The 20,529-nt window shown below is 42.0% G+C and overlaps 1 protein-coding gene across 2 annotated transcripts in view; it reads right to left on the reverse strand.

Annotated features, from left to right (window-relative positions):
• PTPRT (protein tyrosine phosphatase receptor type T) overlaps nt 1-20,529 on the reverse strand; it is a 1,142,536-nt gene that overhangs the window by 394,853 nt on the left and 727,154 nt on the right. For both annotated transcript variants that reach the window (XM_055545060.1, XM_055545059.1), the window contains exon 8: nt 19,370-19,666. In XM_055545060.1, coding sequence (XP_055401035.1) covers nt 19,370-19,666 — 297 coding nt within the window. The remainder of the gene's footprint in view (nt 1-19,369; nt 19,667-20,529) is intronic.

Genomic DNA, 20,529 nt, shown 5'->3' on the forward strand with positions numbered 1-20,529 from the left:
TATATTCTTTGCAGCCAAAGATGGAGAAGCTCTATACAGTCAGCAAAAACAAGACCAGGAGCTGACTGTGGCTCAGATCATGAACTCCTTATTGCCAAATTCAGACTGAAATTGAAGAAAGTAGGGAAAACCACTAGACCATTCAGGTATGACCTAAATCAAATCCCTTATGATTATACAGTGGAAGTGAGAAATAGACTTAAGGGCCTAGATCTGATAGAGTGCCTGATGAACTATGGACGGAGGTTCTTGACATTGTACAAGAGACAGGGATCAAGACCATCTCCATGGAAAAGAAAGGCAAAAAAGCAAAATGGCTGTCTGGGGAGGCCTTACAAATAGCTGTGAAAAGAAGAGAAGCGAAAAGCAAAGGAGAAAAGGAAAGATATAAGCATCTGAACGCAGAGTTCCAAAGACTAGCAAGAAGAGATCAGAAAGCCTTCCTCAGCGATCAATGCAAAAAAATAGAGGAAAACAATAGAATGGGAAAGACTAGAGATCTCTTCAAGAAAATCAGAGATACCAAGGGAACATTTCATGCAAAGATGGGCTCGATAAAGGACAGAAATGGTATGGACCTAACAGAAGCAGTAGATATTAAGAAGAGGTGGCAGGAATACACAGAAGAATTGTACAAAAAAGATCTTCACAACCTAGATAACCACAATGGTGTGATCACTCACCTAGAGCCAGACATTCTGGAATGTGAAGTCAAGTGGGCCTTAGAAAGCATCACTATGAACAAAGCTAGTGGAGGTGATGGAATTCCACTTTTGAGCTATTTCAAATCCTGAAAGATGATGCTGTGAAAGTGCTGCACTCAGTATGCCAGCAAATTTGGAAAACTCAGCAGTGGCCACAGGACTGGAAAAGGTCAGTTTTCATTCCAATCCCAAAGAAAGGCAATGCCAAAGAATCCTCAAACTACCACACAATTGCACTCATCTCACATGCTAGTAAAGTAATGCTCAAAATTCTCCAAGCCAGCTTCAGCAATACGTGAACCGTGAACTTCCAGATGTTCAAGCTGGTTTTAGAAAAGACAGAGGTCAAATTGCCAACATACGCTGGATCATGGAAAAAGCAAGAGAGTTCCAGAAAAACATCTATTTCTCCTTTATTGACTATGCCAAAGCCTTTGACTGTGTGGATCACAAGAAACTGTGGAAAATTCTGAAAGAGATGGGAATACCAGACCACCTGACCTGCCTTTTGAGAAACCTATATGCAGGTCAGGAAGCAAGTTAGAACTGGACATGGAACAGCAGACTGGTTCCAAACAGGAAAAGGAGTATGTCAAGGCTGTATATTGTCACCCTGCTTATTTAACTTCTATGCAGAGTACATCATGAGAAACGCTGGACTGGAAGAAACACAAGCTGGAATCAAGATTACCGGGAGAAATATCAATAACCTCAGATATGCAGATGACACTACCCTTATGGCAGAAAGTGAAGAGGAACTAAAAAGCCTCTTGATGAAAGTGAAAGAGGAGAGTGGAAAAGTTGGCTTAAAGCTCAACATTCAGAAGACGAAGATCATGGCATCTGGTCCCATCACTTCATGGGAAATAGATGGGGAAACAGTGGAAACAGTGTCAAACTTCATTGTTTTGGGCTCCAAAACCACTGCGGAAGGTGACTGCAGCCATGAAATTAAAAGACGCTTACTCCTTGGAAGGAAAGTTATGACCAACCTAGATAGCATATTGAAAAGCAGAGACATTACTTTGCCAACAAAGGTCCGTCTAGTCAGGGCTATGGTTTTTCCAGTGGTCATGTACGGATGTGAGAGTTGGACTGTAAAGAAAGCTGAGCACCGAAGAATTGATGCTTTTGTACTGTGGTGTTGGAGAAGACTCTTGAGAGTCCCTTGGACTGCAAGGAGATCCAACCAGTCCATTCTGAAGGAGATCAGCCCTGGGATTTCTTTGGAAGGAATGATGCTAAAGCTGAAACTCTAGTACTTAGGCCACCTCATGCGAAGAGTTGACTCATTGGAAAAGACTCTGATGCTGGGAGGGATTGGGGGCAGGAAGAGAAGGGGACGCCAGAGGATGAGATGGCTGGATGGCATCACTGACTCGATGGACCTGAGTCTGAGTGAACTCCAGGAGTTGGTGATGGACAGGGAGGCCTGGCGTGCTGGGATTAATGGGGTCGCAAAGAGTCGGACATGACTGAGTGACTGAACTCAACTCAGGAATGTTTCCATAGCCCATAAATGTCAAAATTTATTTGTATAAAAGGATATTTAATATCTTCATTTTATCTTTTTTTTACTGTGATAGAAACACTACACAAGCATATAAAACAAATACACATCTTATTAATTTATCAACAACTTCATACCCTCAAAAAGTAATCATTCTCTTAACTTCTTAATAATCATGACTTTGTTTTCATTATAGTTCTTCTACCTTAAACATATATCCTTAAGTGCTATGGAGTTTATTATTAAATAAAAATAATACATATAACAAATAGTGCTAAATTCTTTTAAAAAGATCAGTCTGGGAGAACTAACCTCTTTTCTTTATATCAGTAATTTCCATTCCACGAACATGTTCTAATCCAGTGTTAATTTATATCAATACATCCTGTTAAGAATATGGCTTTTATTATGTTTTTAAATCTTGTTTCTTGCTATTTTTCTTAGGGGACATTTGCTTTGCATTACCAGACTGGATCTCTTTAATAAGAATGAAAACATGTTTTCACCTGTCCAGTAACCTTTGTTTATGCAACCGAGCAGGCTGATCTAATTTGGTGCATTGAGATATGTTCTGCTAGTAGATTATATGAGCTCTTGTTTTTAATATTCCCAATCCAGAGGGCAAGGTAAAATTTAGATATGCCCATTAGTACTTGGTCAGATAAGGGGTCTGCTTGTTTGGATGTCTGGATTAATGGGGGGAAATTAGTGAAAAGAAATAACCAGGCAGCACAAAGCTTCTTTTGAAAAAAAAAAAAAAAAAAAAAAAGGACTTGTTTTGACTTTGGGTGGCTGGGGGGCAGCCTGATGTTACTTAGAGCACTGCCCCTACCTTTAACTGAAATGTCTCTCCCAAAAGATGCCCTTTCCTCAAGTCCCTCTGCTTTCCTGCTTTACCATACACAGGCTTGGACTGAGGGCTCTTATCCTCTGCTCTGTGGACTGGCGTATAAAAATGCCTCAACATAAAGACCTCCTGATCCCCTGACCGCCTATTCCTGTCAACCAGCTCCAAAACCCGCCTGTGCATTTAGCTCTGGGCAAAGTTGGAAGGTATTTATGCAGTTGGGCTTAGAAGTCCCTTCTTGTGACCCAAGGAACCGGGGGTGGGGTTCTTTCAATGAAGTCACAACTCTGTCATCTTTTCTCCATGTAGTTCCCCATCCTGCAACACTGCTCTGCATTAATACCTCAAGCATGGGGACAGCAACCTCTTATAACTCTCAGGGCAAAATGAAAGGCATTTTTCTTCCTATATTTTTGGGGAGTTAGTTGAGGAAGAATGATCAAATGGCCACTTTGAATCAGAACTCTCTTTTTCATCATGCACACCTGTAACTCAGTACTAACATCATGGGCTGAGCCAGACTGCCTAGGTTTATGTCTAATTCTCACTACTTATTTGTTGTACAAACTGGGACAAGTTGATTAACCTCTCTGTGACTCAGTTTCCTTACTTTAAAATGAGAACTGAAATAGTATGGGGTTGGCCAAAAAGTTCATTTGGGTTTTCCCACATCATCTTACAAAAACCTGAATGAACTTCTTGGTCAACCCAATACCTCCTCCATAGCTATTGTGAAGATTCAATATTTGAATGCATGTTACGTGCCTAGCAAAGCTTCTGGCACAAAGTTGTTCCTCTGTGTATTTGCTCCTCCCCCCTTTCCCATCACATTCTCTGAGAACTGCTCTAGCGCAGTCTGGAGATCATCAATTTGGTTCTTCTGCAGAATCAGAATTGTTAGTATTTCCCTTAGTATCCATCTATCTATCTATGGCCTCTGAGTAGTGTCATATTGCTAATCAGAGAAGCCATATCTTCTTGTAGCTTACCAAGTATGTTTAACAGCTTTCTAAAATCTTCTGATGGCTCTGTAAGTTATTTAAAAACCTATTTTGTCTCTGAGGAGATTCTGAAGATTAATCCATTCAATATTACATTTATTGCATGCCTATTATTTACCTTGCACCATTCTAAGTGCTTAAAAGTACCAGTAAATGAAAATAGAAGAAACCCATCATTGTCTCCTTGGTATACAAGCTAGTGGGAGAAGAGATATAATTAAAAGCAGAGTGAAACAGGAAGCATGTCAAACAATAAACCCTAAGGAGATACACAATTCTGGAAAGAAGGACAAGGAGTGTGGTGTTAGAAGAGTCCAGTTTTTAATAGAAAAGTAGAGGAAGATCTTCCTCAAAGGTGACATCTAAGCAAAGATGTGAAGGAGGTGAAGAAACCAGCCCTGTATTTTTGTGGAAAGATTATTCTGGTTAGAAGAAATGGCAAATGCAAATATCCTGAGGCAGGACACATCTGGCATGTTCCAGAACAACAGTAGCTGGATTGATGCAGTAAGGCCGAGGTAGAAGAAGATGGGGTCAGAGAGGCAATTAGAAGTGGTAGTATGGTTACATGGGACCTGATGAGCCACCGTAAGGTCTTGGGCTTTTAATCTCACTGACACGAGAAACCACTGTAAGGTGATGCCCAGAGGGGTGATGCTGTGATCCGCCTCAAGCTCTTCTGGTTGCTGAGTGCAGGGTCCACGGCTAAAGCTGACAGACCATTTCGGAGACCATTTAATATTAAATCCAGGTTGGAAATCTCAGTGGTTTGGACCCAAGAGCTGGCAGTAGAGGTTGTAAAAAATGTGATCAAGGTCTTGCTATATATTAAAAGATGAGTCAAGAGAATGTGCTCATGGGTGGGATTAAGGAGTGAGCAGGGTTGCTGCTTTGCACAAAGCGGGGGTTGGGGGTGGGAGGGTGCCAATCACAGAGAATACAGGGTGAAGGGTGTTATCTGGAATCTGCAATCTAGGGCTTTTGATGTGATAAAAGTGAGGAATCAAGGTATCTGACTTGAGCCGTTAATAAAATGGAGTTGCCATTACCTGAGGTGGAGAAGAGTATGAGAAGAACTGAGTTTGATGGTGATTGAGGGATGATCAGGAGGTCAGCTCTGGCAATGTCTAATTCCAGTAGCCAAGGAGCAATCCAGGTAGAAAGGGTCAACAGGCAGTTGGATAGATGAGGGCAAGGGAAAGGTCTGACCTGGATACATCAACTGCAGAAATCATCAGCTTATGGATAGATTTTGAAGCCAAATGATTGGAGGAAATAATTAGAGGAATGAGTGTGGATTAAGGGTCAGCAAACTATGGCCACTGCCAAATGAAACCAGCTGCCTGTTTTGTAAATAAAATTCTGCTGGAACACTGCCACACCCATTCATTTCTAGGGTCAGAGTGAGATGTTTGAAACTGGGATTACAGAAGTATTGTAAGCAATTATAAGATAGTCCCTTGCCCATGACTAATAGAAATCTCACACAGATCCCTGTGTGCTTGTTTTTCCTGAGTCACACACCCTTGATTAAAGAGCAGTCTGCTACGGATACACAGACTTCCCTGGTGGCTCAGACGGTAAAGCGTCTGCCTGCAATGCGGGAAGCCCGGGTTCAATCCCTGGGTCAGGAAGATCCCCTGGAGAAGGCAATGGCAACCCACTCCAGTACTCTTGCCTGGAAAATCCCATGGTTGGAGGAGCCTGGTAGGCTACAGTTCATGGGGTCGCAAAGAGCTGGACACGACTGAGCGACTTCCCTTTCCCTTCCTTTTCTATGGATACATACATATGTGTGGCTGAGTCCCTTCGCTGTTCACCTGAAACTACCACAACATTGTTTATTAATCAGCTATACCTCAATACAAGATAAAAAGTTAAAAAAAAAGCATCCTGCAGAGGGAATTCCCAGGTGGTCCAATGGTTTAGGACTCTGTGCTTTCATTGTCGGGGAAAGATCCCCTGGAGAAAGGTGTGGCAACCCACTCTAGGGGACTGCAATCCCTGCTGGGGGAACAAAGATCCCACAGACCAAGTGACGCAGTAAAAAAAACAAGCAGCCTGTCAGGTCTGGCATTGGCCATACACCCCTTAACATGGCTCATGGAAGACAGTAAATTAAATGCTTTATGTATAGACTTTCATGTAGGATCCCATATAGAAATCAATAGGATGACCACTCCCCATTTTACTGATGGGGGGACTAAAGTGTACAAAATGCAACTAATTTAATTGCAAAGTGTGAATGGAGCCTAGATATAGCCCAGATCTTTCTGATTTCATGTTGGTTTCTGAATCACCACTTTCTTCCATCACCTGGTAGACACGTGGGCTTAGAAAGGCTGAAAGACAAGTCACAACAGAGTCAAGTTAGTGGCAAAATCAGGTCATCTCAGCCCTAGGCCAAGGCTGTTTTTCACCACATCCCACAGCTCCTCCCTAAGTTCAGAAGTCTTTTTCAATGAAGCCAACTAATAGTTGACCCTCAGTGTCTGCAGGGATGGGATTCAGGATAACAAAATAACAAAATCCACTGAAGCTCAAATTCTTTATATGACACCACCCTCCATACTGGGGTTTTGCCAGTGGCTCAGATGGTAAAGAATCTGTAAGCAATCCACCTGCAATGCAGGAGATGCAGTTCGATCCCTGGGTCAGAAAGATCCCCTGGAGAAGGGTGTGGCAGTATTCTTGCCTGGAGAATTCCATGGAGAAAGGACATGATGGGCTACAGTCCATGGGGTTGCAAAAAGTTGGACACAACTGAGTGACTAACACACACACACACACACCCTCCATATTGGGGGCTCCCCATGGGAGGCCTTATCCAACTGCCCATTGATTTCTAAGTCAATCTGCAGATATGGAACCCACAAATATGAAACCCAAGGATACCAAACCCACGGACATGGAATCCATGGATATGGAGGGGTGACTGTACTTTCTTTAGAGTCAACGAGGACTCCACCAACCCCACTGTGAAAAGACTTCTTTGAGGAAAGATTCCTGATTTGTCTTATCTTCTAATTCTAAGTTGCTTTACCCTTCTTTTTTCTCTTTATAATTCTTTAGTGAATCCACATATTCCCTTTCCAGAATTTCTTTTGCTAACAGCATGGAACTTTCCATCCTTTTGACAGAGTTCTACAACAAAGGTTAATTACTTTATAATTTCATTCTCTTTAAAACAAACAAAAAAAGCACACTAAAATTGCTAATTTTAACTGTGCTTCTTGTCAGTAGGTTCATGTAAATTCACTGTAATTAAACCAGATGTTTTCTTGTGCCTAAAACTCAGATGGTAATTTAAGAGAAATTTTCATTTCAACATAAAAGAAGGACAGAATGTTATCAAGGCAAGTTTTCTCCTGTCCTCGCCTGTCTTGCCCTTTAATCCTTTCCCTCTATTTTCACATTTGAAAAGTGGGGCTAATGGTGAACTTTGAGAGTAGTTGTGAGAAGTAACAATTAGTTTATTTAAAAGCACAGAGTCCTGAAGAGTCAACAGAAGTTCCCTTTCTTGTCTAGGAATTCTTTACTGATTATTGTTTGCCTCTCCATTCCAGGTGCCGTATTTATTGGTTAGTTGGGTTTTGTTCACTATAGAGGTTCCAAACTAACTTAAAAATTGAAATAATTTGAAAATGATTTGGAGGAGTCTGGAAGTCTTATAGAGAAAAGATAGATTTAGACAATTTCAATCTACCTTGTAATTTCCAGTCTTGCTGGAGGCAAGATCTTTTTTTTCTGGATGAATTTTTCTATCTTAAGATGTCAAACATACCTTTTTAATGGAACTATACAGTGGTGTATGAGTAAATGTTTCACAGCCAGCTCGCCAGGAAAACAAAACAAAATAAAACCTCAATATGTTTGCCAATTTCCATAGTATAAACATCACCATGGTTGATTTCAAGCAATGAATGTGATATTACTGGATTCAGAGGCCAGAAGAGACGCTAATAGTTAGCTCTATCACACCCGTATAAGCTGGGTTTGAATATAAATAAAATCCATGATGCACTTCTTTACCTTACTAGTGCATATAAACAGAGTAGCATATAAACAGAGTTCAGTGATATCATGAAAGAGGCATGGGCTTTGATATTAAATATTCATTCATCCAACAAACAGTTAAGAGCATCTACTATGTGTCAGGCAGACAATACACACACACACACACACACACACACACACACAGTATTTCAGATAATGATAAGTACTACAGAAAAGAAAAAAACAGAGTGTTCAGGGAGATATTGGCCAGGGATAGGACTGCATCTTAGATGGGGTTGGGGGAGGAAGCAGAAATAAGATTTTGGGATCTATTTATTGTCTCTTCCACTTGCTACCTAGTAGCCTTAGACAGGTTCCTTAAACTCTCTAAGTCTCAGATTTCTCATCCACACAGTATCAGTAGTATCTACATCACGGTATTTGGGAACTGACTACATGAATGAAGAATATCAGAACAACACATAGCTCATAGTGGGCATTTGAAAACTGTAACCACACTCCTCCTTACTCTAGGATAGCTCCAGGTCATCTCTGTAAACATCAAACATGTACTGAGCTCTAAGTAAATGATGGCTCAGGAATTATTCAGATGTGTATGGCTTTCTACCCTCCCACTAAATGGGTGTGGACTGCATTACTTACTGCCTTGCTGTTACTGCTTTTTACACTTTTCTTCTTACTTTCCTCTTTTCCAGATTTTATGTACTGCATCTTGTTATGGTTCAAACACCTATCCCTAGCAGTATGCAGCCTTCTTCTAGCTTCCTGTCACTTGATAAACCAGATAATTAATCTTGTTGGAAATGCACAGAAAATACAGGCACTCATTCCTGAAATATGTCTGTCTTCTCTACAATGAAAGTACATGTCTCAAATGAAATAATATATGTAGCATATGTGATTAAGCACATATCAATTATATTAATGTATTATATCCTATATATTACTAACTATAGTCAACTAGATTTTTATACTGCAATAAATTGTATGGGAGTCTAAAATCCTTACTGTAAAATAAGAAAAATGATACTGCTTGCTTTTTCATGTTTGATGCTAAGATTAAATGAATCTACATTGCTGATGGTGATGGTTGGATGGCATCACCAACTTGATGGACATGAGTTTGAGCATGCTCTGGGAGTTGGTGATGGACAGGGAAGCCTGGCGTGCTGCAGTCCGTGGGGTAGCAAAGAATAGGACACAACTGAGTGACTGAACTGAACTGACATTGCTGATGAACATGTAAAATGATAGAACTTTTATGGAGAAGTATCTGTCATCATCAAACAAAAATGCATATACATTTACTTACTGACCCCAGCAATCCCACTTTAAGGAATTTCTCATGAAAATATAGCTCCACAATACCACAATATGCACAATAGTGGCTACAGTACTATTTATCATAGGAAATAATGGGAACAACCAGAGGACCCTGCTTGAATTCTCATGCTATTTTCACATAATGAAGCCTCACACAGCTATAAAAGAATGATACAAATCTGTACAGACCAACACAGACTGATTTCCATGGCATATTAAGTGAACAAAAACATAAGATGCAGAGTATACTTAATATGTTATCTTTTATATAAAAATAAGAGAAAAATAGTTTCACTTTTTTGCAAAATGAACTATATATAAGAAAGATATATCTGAAATAAATATTTTACAAGTGATTCCATTTCTGGTACTGATGGGAACAGTGTGAAAGAGACTTGCTGGCAATACTTCTCTGAGTATACCTTTTTATAGAGTTCTGAGTTTCAAACAAAGAAACTTTTGATATTAAAAACAATGATATTAAAGCAAAGAGGGTGAGGAGAACACAAAATTAAAACTGAAATAAATGAACATAATTGGGTATTAAATTGATAATATAACCATCCAGAGAAAAGAATGAACATTTGGACATGGCTTCTTGACTGCTCAAAGAGAGAAAATCTAAAAAGAAAAATTTTAACCTAATTTAGTAGCTTTCCTGTTTGTTAGGAGGACTGGTATTATAATTCTGAAACTACTCTGTATGTATTGTATTATGAAGCAAAAAAAAAAAAAATGTGAAGCTTGGGAACTGGGGTTCTCACTGTGGGTGGAGGTAGATATGTATGGACTGAGAAGAATTCTGAGGTGCTGGATTTGAATTAGTGTGAGTTCATGATTTTTGCTGACTGTATAGAGCTTCTCCATGCCAAAGGTGGAGAAACTCTATACAGACAGCAAAAACAAGACCAGGAATGGACTGTGGCTCAGACCATGAACTCCTTATTGCCAAATTCAGATTGAAATTGAACAAAGTGGGGAAAACCACTAGACCATTCAGGTATGACCTAAATCAAATCTCTTATGACTATACAGTGGAAGTGAGAAATAGATTTAAGGGACTAGACCTGAAAGACAGAGTGCCTGATGAACTATGGACGGAGGTTCGTGACATTGTACAGGAGACAGGCAGCAAGATCATTGCCAAGAAAAAGAAATGCAAAAAAGCAAAATGGCTGTCTGAGGAGGCCTTACAAATAGCTGTGAAAAGAAGAGAAGCAAAAAGCAAAGGAAAAAAGGAAAGATATACCCATTTGAATGCAGAGTTCCAAAGAACAGCAAGGAGAGATAAGAAAGCCTTCCTCATCAATCAATGCAAAGAAATAGAGGAAAACAATAGAATGGGAAAGACTAGAGATCTCTTCAAGAAAATCAGAGATACCAAGGGAACATTTCATGCAAAGATGGGCTCAATAAAGGACAGAAATGGTATGGACCTAACAGAAGAAGAAGATATTAAGAAGTGGCAAGAATACACAGAAGAACTGTACAAAAAAGATCTCTGCAACCCAGATAATCATGAAGGTGTGATCACTCCCACTCACCTAGAGCCGGACATCCTGGAATGTGAAGTCAGGTGGGCCTTAGAAAGCATCACTACGAACAAAGCTAGTGGAGGTGATGGAATACCAGTTGAGCTATTTCAAATTCTAAAAGATGATGCCGTGAAAGTGCTGCATTCAATATGTCAGCAAATTTGGAAAACTCAGCAGTGGCCACAGGACTGGAAAAGGTCAGTTTTCATTCCAATCCCAAAGAAAGGCAATACCAAAGAATCCTCAAGCTACCGCACAATTGCACTCATCTCACATGCTAGTAAAGTAATGCTCAAAATTCTCCAAGCCAGGCTTCAGCAATACGTGAACCGTGAACTTCCAGATGTTCAAGCTGGTTTTAGAAAAGGCAGAGGAATCAGAGATCAAATTGCCAACATCTGCTGGATCATGGAAAAAGCAAGAGAGTGCCAGAAAAGCATCTATTTCTGCTTTATTGACTATGCCAAAGCCTTTGACTGTGTGGATCACAAGAAACTGTGGAAAATTCTGAACGAGATGGGAATACCAGACCACCTGACCTGCCTCTTGAGAAACCTGTATACAGGTCAGGAAGCCACAGTTAGAGCAGGACATGGAACAACAGACTGGTTCCAAAAAGGAAAAGGGTACATCAAGGCTGTATATTGTCACCCTGTTTATTTAACTTATATGCAGAGTACATCATGAGAAATGCTGGGCTGGAGGAAGCACAAGCTGGAATCAAGATTGCCGGGAGAAATATCAATAACCTCAGATATGCAGATGACACCACCCTTATGGCAGAAAGTGAAGAGGAACTAAAGAGCCTCTTGATGAAAGTGAAAGAGGAGAGTGAAAAAGTTGGCTTAAAGCTCAACATTCAGAAAACGAAGATCATGGCATCCAGTCCCATCACTTCATGGGAGATAGATGGGGAAACAGTGGAAACAGTGGCTGACTATTTTTCTGGGCTCCAAAACCACTGCAGAAGGTGACTGAAGCCATGAAATTAAAAGATGCTTGCTCCATGGAAGAAAAGTTATGACCAACCTAGATAGCAATTTAAAAAGCAGAGACATTAGTTTTCCAACAAAGGTTCGTCTGTCTAGTCAAGGCTATGGTTTTTTCCAATAGTCATGTATGAATGTGAGAGTTGGACTATAAAGAAAGCTGAGCGCCAAAGAATTGATGCTTTTGAACTATGGTGTTGGAGAAGACTCTTGAGCGTTCCTTGGACTGCAAGGAGATCCAACCAGTCCATCATAAAGGAGATCAGTCCTGGTTGTTCATTGAAAGGACTGATGTTGAAGCTGAAACTCCAATTATTTGGCCACCTGATGTGAAGAGCTGACTCATTTGAAAAGACCCTGATGCTGGGAAGGATTGAGGGCAGGAGGAGAAGGGGACAACAGAGGATGAGATGGTTGGATGGCATCACCGACTCGATGGACATGGGTTTGGGTGGACTCTGGGAGTTGGTGATGGACAGGGAAGCCTGGCATGCTGCGGTTCATGGGGTCACAAAGAGTTGGACACGACTGAGCAACTGAACTGAACATTATTGCTGACAAAGGTCTGTATAGTCAAAGCTATGGCTTTTGCAGCAGTAATATAGGGATGTGAGAGGTGGACCATAATGAAGGCACAGAGCCAAAGAATTGATGCTTTTGAAGTGTGGTGCTGGAGAAGGCTCTTGAGAGTCCCTTGGATTGAAAGGAGATCAAACCAGTCAATCGAAAAGGAAATCAGACCTCAATATTCATTGGAAGGAATGTTGCTGAAGCTTAAGCACCAATACTTTGGCCATCTGATACGAAGAACTGACTCATTGGAAAAGACTCTGATGCTGGGAAAGACTGAAGGCAAAAGGAGAAGTGGGTGGCAGAGGATGAGACAGTTACACAGCATCAGCATCATAGCTGGTGATGCTCAATGGCTGTGCATTTGAGCAAACTCTGGGAAATAATGGAGGACGGCGGGGTTGGCAAGCTACAGTCCATAGGGTCACAAAAAGTCAGACATGACTTAGTGACTGAACAACAATAATATTACTTAAAACAGATAAATTATATTTCCTAGCTCTACCTTCTTGAAGAGCATAGAGGCAATAATAGCTCATTGAGCACACATAAGATGCATCTTTTAGTGCCAAAATATTCAATCTCCACTCAGTAACACCAGAAATCCTTGAATAAGTGGTTGACTCCAGGTCTGGGGCACAGACATTACAAGGGTAGTCTGGAATGTTCTGTTGCACCAGGAGCAAGGAAGACTAATGAGACCATGTCAAAAGGACCTAGCAGCCAATTAGAAGGGACTCTCACAAGCCATATATGAGACAGTTTGAGCACTGAAAAGAATAATAACAGTGATGGATTTTAATACATTGAGTAAAAAAAAAAAAAAAAAAAGACCCATGAGTCAACAGGGAAAGTAAAAATGGGGATGGGGATGAGTAGAGAAAGCTGTTTTATAAAGAAGAATGCAAAACAATACAGGTAGAGGGAATGCTAGATTTAAAAACATCCTTTTGCAAATATCAGTAATAGCTGATTCAGGTGAAGATTATCAGGGAGTGCTAAAATCTTTGGGTCAAAAGTTCTTGGGAAGACCCAGGACTGGCAAAGCAATCCTGAGGAAAAAGAACAAAGCAGGAAGCATAACATTCCCAGGCTTCAGACACACCACAAAGTTAAAACAATCAAAACGGCATGGTACCGGCACAAAAACAGACGTACAGATCAATGAAACAGAATAGAGAACCCAGAAATAAACCCACATGCCTATGGGCAGTTAATTGTCAGCAAAGGAGGCAAGACTATAAAACGGAAAAAAGACAGTCTCTTCATCAAGTAGTGCTGGGAAAGTTGGAGAGCTGCATGCAAGTCAATGAAGTTAGAATACGCCCTCACACCATACACAATGAAAAATTCAAAACGGCTTAAAGACTTAAACATAAGCTATGACACCATAAAATTCCTAGACGAGACTGAAGGCAAAATTTCTCTGACATAAATCATACCAATGTTTCCTTAGGTTAATCTCCCAAGGCAAAAGAAATAAAAACAAAAACAAACAAAAAAACAAATGGCACCTAATCAAACTTAACACCTTTTGCAAAGCAAATGAAACCATAAATAAAACAAAAGACTAACTACATGCATTCTCAATCACTAAGTTGGTTTTATTCTTTGCAACCCCATGCACTGCAGTGCCCCAGGCTCCTGTCCTACATAATGGGAGAAAATATTTGCAAACAATGTAACCAGCAGGGGCTTAATTTCCAAAATATACAAACAGCTTATACAACTTAATGACAAAAACACAAACAGCCCAGCTGAAAAATGGGCAGAAGACCTAAACAGAAGCTTCTCTAAAGAAGACATACAAATGGCCAATAGGCACATAAAAGATGTTCAACATCCCTAATTATTAGAGAAATACAAATGAAAACTGCAATGAGGTACCACCTCACACACGTCAGAATGGTCATCATTAAAAAGTCTACAAATAACAAATGCTGGAGAGTGTGTGGAGAAAAGGGAACTCACCTTCACTGCTGGTGGGAACGTAAATTGGTGCAGCCCCTATGAAGGTTCTGCAGAAAACTAAAAATAAGAGTTGCCATATGATCCAGCAATCCCACTCCTGGGCATATATCTGGACAAAACTCTAATCCGAAAAGATACACGCACCCCAAGGTTCACAGCAGCACCATTTACAACAGTCAAGACATACAGGCAAACTACACGTTCATCCACAGATGAGTGGATGAAGAAGCATGGTATGTTGTGCATATGTATGTGTGGTGGTGTGTGTGTGTGTGTGTGTATGCATACACAATGGAATATCACTCAGCCATAAAAAGAAAAAAAAAATAATGCCACTTGGAGCAAAAGATATTATCGTACTAAGCAAATAAGTCAGTGTGAAATCTAAAATACGGCACAAATGAACTTGTCTACAAAACAGAAAGAGACTCACAGATACAGAGCACAGACCCGTGGTTGCCCAGGGGGAGAAGGGGAGGGAAGAGAAGGCCTGCAAGCTTGGGATTAGCAGGTGTGAACTGTTACACACAGGATGGATGAACAACAAGGTCCTGCTGTAGAGCACAGGGGACTATGTTCAGTATCCTCTGACAAACCGTAATGAAAAAGAATATGGAAAAATATATAAATGTATAACTGAGTCAGCTTGCTGTACACAAGAAATTAACATTGTAAATCTACCATACTTAATAAAAAATTTTTTTAACGTTCTTGGGGACTAGAGATACTCAAAGATCTCAAAATACCACTGCACAGGTGAGCTAATTTACAAAGAGAAAAGGTGCCACATTTACTGTGAAGAGACTGGGTGGTCCCCACCTTATCTAAGGGACCAACTCAGCATCACCAGTAGAGGGGGTCCCTGACGTCATGGACCTCTTAACATGCTACAGAGAGAAACCTACATCACCAACTCATAGAGCATTTTATCCAAACATGTCTCTTATTCTGGTTTGTCACATAAAATCAGGTTTAATGTTACTGGAAATATGAATGCAGATTGTCTATTTGATTATTACTGCAAAATTTCTTAGATATTCTATGGTATTGTGGGTATGGAGGAGCAAGTCCTTATCATTAACTGTCATGTATGCTAAAGAATTTAGGGGTGAGGTATCATGACTTCTGCCATTTACTTTCAAATAGTTAAAAATATTATCTGTATATTTATATATGTTATTTCTATATCAAATATATCACACACGTGAAAGTGAAAGTTAAATTCACTCTGCTGCTGCTAAGTCACTTCAGTCGTCTCCGACTCTGTGCGATCTCATAGACGGCAGCCCACCAGGCTCCCCCGTCCCTGGGATTCTCCAGGCAAGAACACTGGAGTGGGTTGCTATTTTCTTCTCCAATGCGTGAAAGTGAAAAGTGAAAGTGAAGTTGCTCAAGTCATGTCCGACTCTTAGCAACCCCATGGACTGCAGCCTACCAGGCACCTCCGTCCATGGGATTTTCCAGGCAAGAGTACTAGAGTGGGGTGCCATTGCCTTCTCCATAGAGTCACTCAGTTGTGTCTAACTCTTCGTGACCCCATGTACTATACAGTCCATGGAATTCTCCAGGCAGAGTACTGGAGTGGGTAGCCTTTCCCTTCTTCAGGGGGTCTTACCAACCCAGGTCTCCCGCATTATGGGCAGATTCTTTATCAGCTGAGCCACGAGGGAAGCCCAAGAATACTGGAGTGGGTAGCCTATCCCTTTTCCAGCGGATCTTCCTGACCCAGGAATTGAACCAGGGTCTCCTGTATTTCAGGCAGATTCTTTACCAATTGAGTTGTCAGGGAAGCCATACACAGGTATCATATATGCATATGAAAAAGCAGATATCAAGGTGTTCACTAGTGTTAAGTCTCGTGAAGGGTTTACAGATCTTGCTTATCCTCTTCTTCCAATTTTTCCATGGTTTTGAAACATTTCAAAGTAAAATCAAGTTGAATCATAGTACATAACATGTGTGTCTAGCCCACTGTAGGTCTCAATAAGGGGTAGCCAAATGAGGCCATCATCTATTTGGTTTTCCTTTGTCAGAATCTCAGAGATTCCATTTCACAGTCTTGGCTGTGGTTTGGTTGAAGGCAGAGAAGTAACCACCCAGCAAGCTGAGTTGCGGTTTTTGTCTGATACATTTGTGAAGAAAAAGGGAAAAAATAAAGAACCTATTTAGCCTCCTATTAACAACCCCTTCGCAGATGAAACACAGGGGCTCAGTGGCCACAAGCTGTTCTCACCAGTGGTGGGTTACTTCACACCCTCACAAAGGCAGTGGGGTGATGGAATTACAAGTTCCACACATTTCCCAGAAGACAGTTTTGTAGCACAGATGAAAGCACCATGACTCCAGCCAGCTCAACCCGCAAGATGCTTCCCTGGTTCCCTGAAGGGGGTTTCAGTTAATGGACTAGAACTGAGCTCCATCTGCAGCTCGACCTCGACGTCAATGAGCCCCGAGCAAACAGAGATGGTGCCTCTCCCCTCTTCAGGAGAAATGGAACCTAACTCCAGCATGCACAGGGGCCTGTGCTCTTCTGAGACCGTCCTGTTGTCTCCATGGTCCCCGAGGTGGGGCCTCAGGAGAGCTGCAAGCCAGAGGCCTGGTGTCCTGAATGTCAGTGCTTTTACTGTGATGACGCCTACACAGCTCGAGAGAGCAGAGATGGAGGTGCTGCCGTTAATGGTGTTTGATTAAAATTTAATTTCAAAGCATTGCTGTTCTCAATTTGTTTTGATAAAGACCTTGTGATTGGTTTTTTTTTTTTTTTCCCTTGGTGATGAGAAGAAGAAACGGAGAGGTTGGGGCATGCCTTAAACATGGGACTTGTGATGTACAGTTGCATATGTAGGTAATCCTCAAAAGTGGCCCAAGGCAGGCAGAGCATCTAGGCAAGAAATGCCCTGAGCTCTTCTTGGGCTAAACCCTCCTGTTCATCTTCAGCGTCCTGAATTTTCATGCTAGTTCCCAACACTGGCTCCCCCTTGTCTAACAACCAGGTCCCCCCATGAACTCTTGTCACTAAACCACCCTGGGCTTCCTGGTGGCTCAGTCAGTAAAGAGACCGCCTGCAATGCTGGAGACCCGTGTTTGATATCTGGGTTGGGAAGATCCCCTAGAGAAGGAAATGGCTACCCACTCCAGTATTCTTGCCTGGGAAATCTCATGCACAGAGGAGCTTGGTGGGCTACAGTCCATGGAGTCACAAGAGTCAGAGAGAACTCAGCAAGTAAGCCACCAAACCACCCTACTTGCCCCAACTCTGTATCTGCTTATCATATAAAATCAGGTTTAATGTTATTGGAAATATGAATGTGGATTGTTTACTTGATTATTTTTAAGTTAATGTGAAATTCTGCCACACTGCCACTCCTTGGATATCGATGTCATGTTTTCTATAGCTATGACAGTGGACATCTACAGCTCTAAAGAGATGGATGGGTGGTTTCTGGGTTGATTGTGCTCGAGGATTCTTTGTCAAGATTTTTTTTTTTTTTTTGACTTAGTGCAACTGTAGCAGCTACATTTAATGAAAATTTAGAGTCTGACGGACATGATTCTAGTTTCTATACATGCCATCCTTTTTAGAAATTAGGTGCTATGATTATCTCCTTTCTTTTTTTAAATAACCACATGGCTGGGGGCTCTTAGTTCCCTGACCAGGGATTAAATCTGGGCCCCCAACAGCGGAAGCACAGAGTGCTAACCACTGGATCACCAGAGAATTCCCAATCTATCGCCATTTTTACAGATAAGGAACCCAGGTGCTGAGAGGTTAAACAACTTTCTCCAGGCATATTTGGTTCCAGAGCCTGACTTTTCAGACAGTGTATTAGTCTATGTGCTGGAGAAGGAGCTATTTATTTTTGATACAATGGGGCCAAATCTAGAGAAAGTTCTGGCAGCTTCATCAGAAGCCAAATCCAGGGCCACAGAATGAAGCCAAGATGAGATGTCTGACCCTGTGTCAGAGGCTGGACAGGAATAGCCTCCCAGGAAGCAGGGCACTAAGATCTTCTGGAGAAGCTGACCTGGATGAGAGCTGTACCCACAGGAGGCCGAGGTTCTTTGCAAGACAGGAAGATGGAGGAACGAGGTGACAGAGGCTGAGTCCCCACCACCGTGCTACCCAGAAGCACAGTCTGGAGGGGCTGCAAAGAGAGTGGCTGCGAGGATGATTTGAAACGGGACTGGGGAGGGCTTGTTACAAAGGCAGATTTGATAAAACTTCCAGGTCTAGGATAAGATGGAGGGATTGAGGGACAAGGTTAGAAGAGGCAGGAGTGCTTTCCTCTATACGCCTGTGGGACTTTGCAGCTGAGGATATGGGTCTTGATCCCACCAGGGACCATCACTCAGGTCTCCCTGTGTTCTAAGAAGTATACCTGAACAGAGGGAGAGAAGTCAGTATAGAGGAGGAAATGAGTTCAATTTTGGATACGGTTTTGAGATGCCTGTAGGACACCCAGGTGAATATGTGGCTCTGGGTGCATTCAATGTGTGTGCCAAGCTTTTTGTGTGTATTTTCTGATGCTAATTTTTAAGAGAATCCAGAGCCGTGTGACTCCAAACTCAACATGTCTCAACAGTACAATCGATACACATCTTCTGAGAGGCCTCAGTGTGGGTAAATGCTGGCACAGCAGGTGGCATAAAGTGAGAGCAGGGATGTGGATGAGCGTGTGTCTGTGGCAGACGTGTCACTGTCTAGGGGCACAGGGCCCCCTGGAGTTGTGTACTGTACAGCCTGCATGGTGTGTTACTGAAGAGCTTAGAGAAGATGCTGATATACTGACAGAGAGATGAAAGATGCTGGAAAAATTAAACCCTTGCAACTGCTAGGCGTGGCCGCCTGAGCTGGTCCAGCCCTCCCAGTTCCTGAGGGAGCACACCCACTCCCTGACTCACCGTCCTCCTCCGTCTGCACCACCAGCTCCTCGCTCTCCATCCGGCCTTCGGGGTTGGACAGCAGCAGCCGCAGCCGGATGGTCATGAAGGGACGCAGGCCCCGCAGGGTGTAGTGGGAGGAGGTCTGGATGAGCTCCTCGGCCTCGTACTGCTGCTGGTTGAACACGTACTGGTACTGCACCGTGAGGTTGTAGCTGTGGCAGCGGGTTACCGCGTAGCCGAAGGGCTCCCACTGCAGTGTCAGCTGCCGGGCTCGGATGTCCACGATCTCCACGTTCTGTGGGCCGTGCACCGGGTCTGCAAGACACAAACGCAAGACACGGGGCTCTGAGCAGGCCATTGGGAAGGCGGGGTGGGGGCTCCACTAAAACAGGGGAACACAGCTCTCACCAATTCAGCCACTGCCTTCCTGATTTCACCACTTAGAATATAATTTAATTAATATTTTTCTGTAAAACAAACCTATTATTAAAACACAAGCATCTAAAAGAAAACCTATTTAAAGGGAAAGCCTGAATGACTTGTCATAAATGAATATTAACCATTTGAAAAAAATGCAAAGTTGTTAAAATTGTTGAGGTTCATCAGGGTACCACTGAAGACCATCGTGGGTACCACCACAACAGCACACACGATGCTTTGGGGAAATACTAATTGAGAAGGAAGCTGCAGTTCTGACCTACCTCTTTACATATCATCTGGCCACACCCCTCCCCTTGAGAAACCAGCCCCTTCCTTTCAGTTCACTGCACTCAAGTACAGAGAATGCACACAGAGCTGCATCCTCAACACACAGCATCCAGGCTGTCACTGTGACCAGTGGACAACGCCTTGGAATCTCCTTTCCTTTCACTGAAAACACAATGAATCCTTTTGGAGCCTCCCACAATAGCCTTCAACCCTTCCTTCTCTCCTCTCCATTCTCCACCAAACAGGCCTCTCCAGGGATATCATTCTAAAAACAGATCTGATGCAACGGTTCAACTCCTAGGCACAGATTTGGACAAAATTATAAATCAAAAAGCAAAGGAGAAAAGGAAAGATATAAACATCTGAATGCAGAGTTCCAAAGAATAGCAAGAAGAGATAAGAAAGCCTTCTTCAGTGATCAATGCAAAGAAATAGAGGAAAACAATAGAATGGGAAAGACTAGGGATCTC

This window comes from Bubalus kerabau, chromosome 13, assembly GCF_029407905.1.
Source record: "Bubalus kerabau isolate K-KA32 ecotype Philippines breed swamp buffalo chromosome 13, PCC_UOA_SB_1v2, whole genome shotgun sequence".
Taxonomy (NCBI): domain Eukaryota; kingdom Metazoa; phylum Chordata; class Mammalia; order Artiodactyla; family Bovidae; genus Bubalus; species Bubalus kerabau.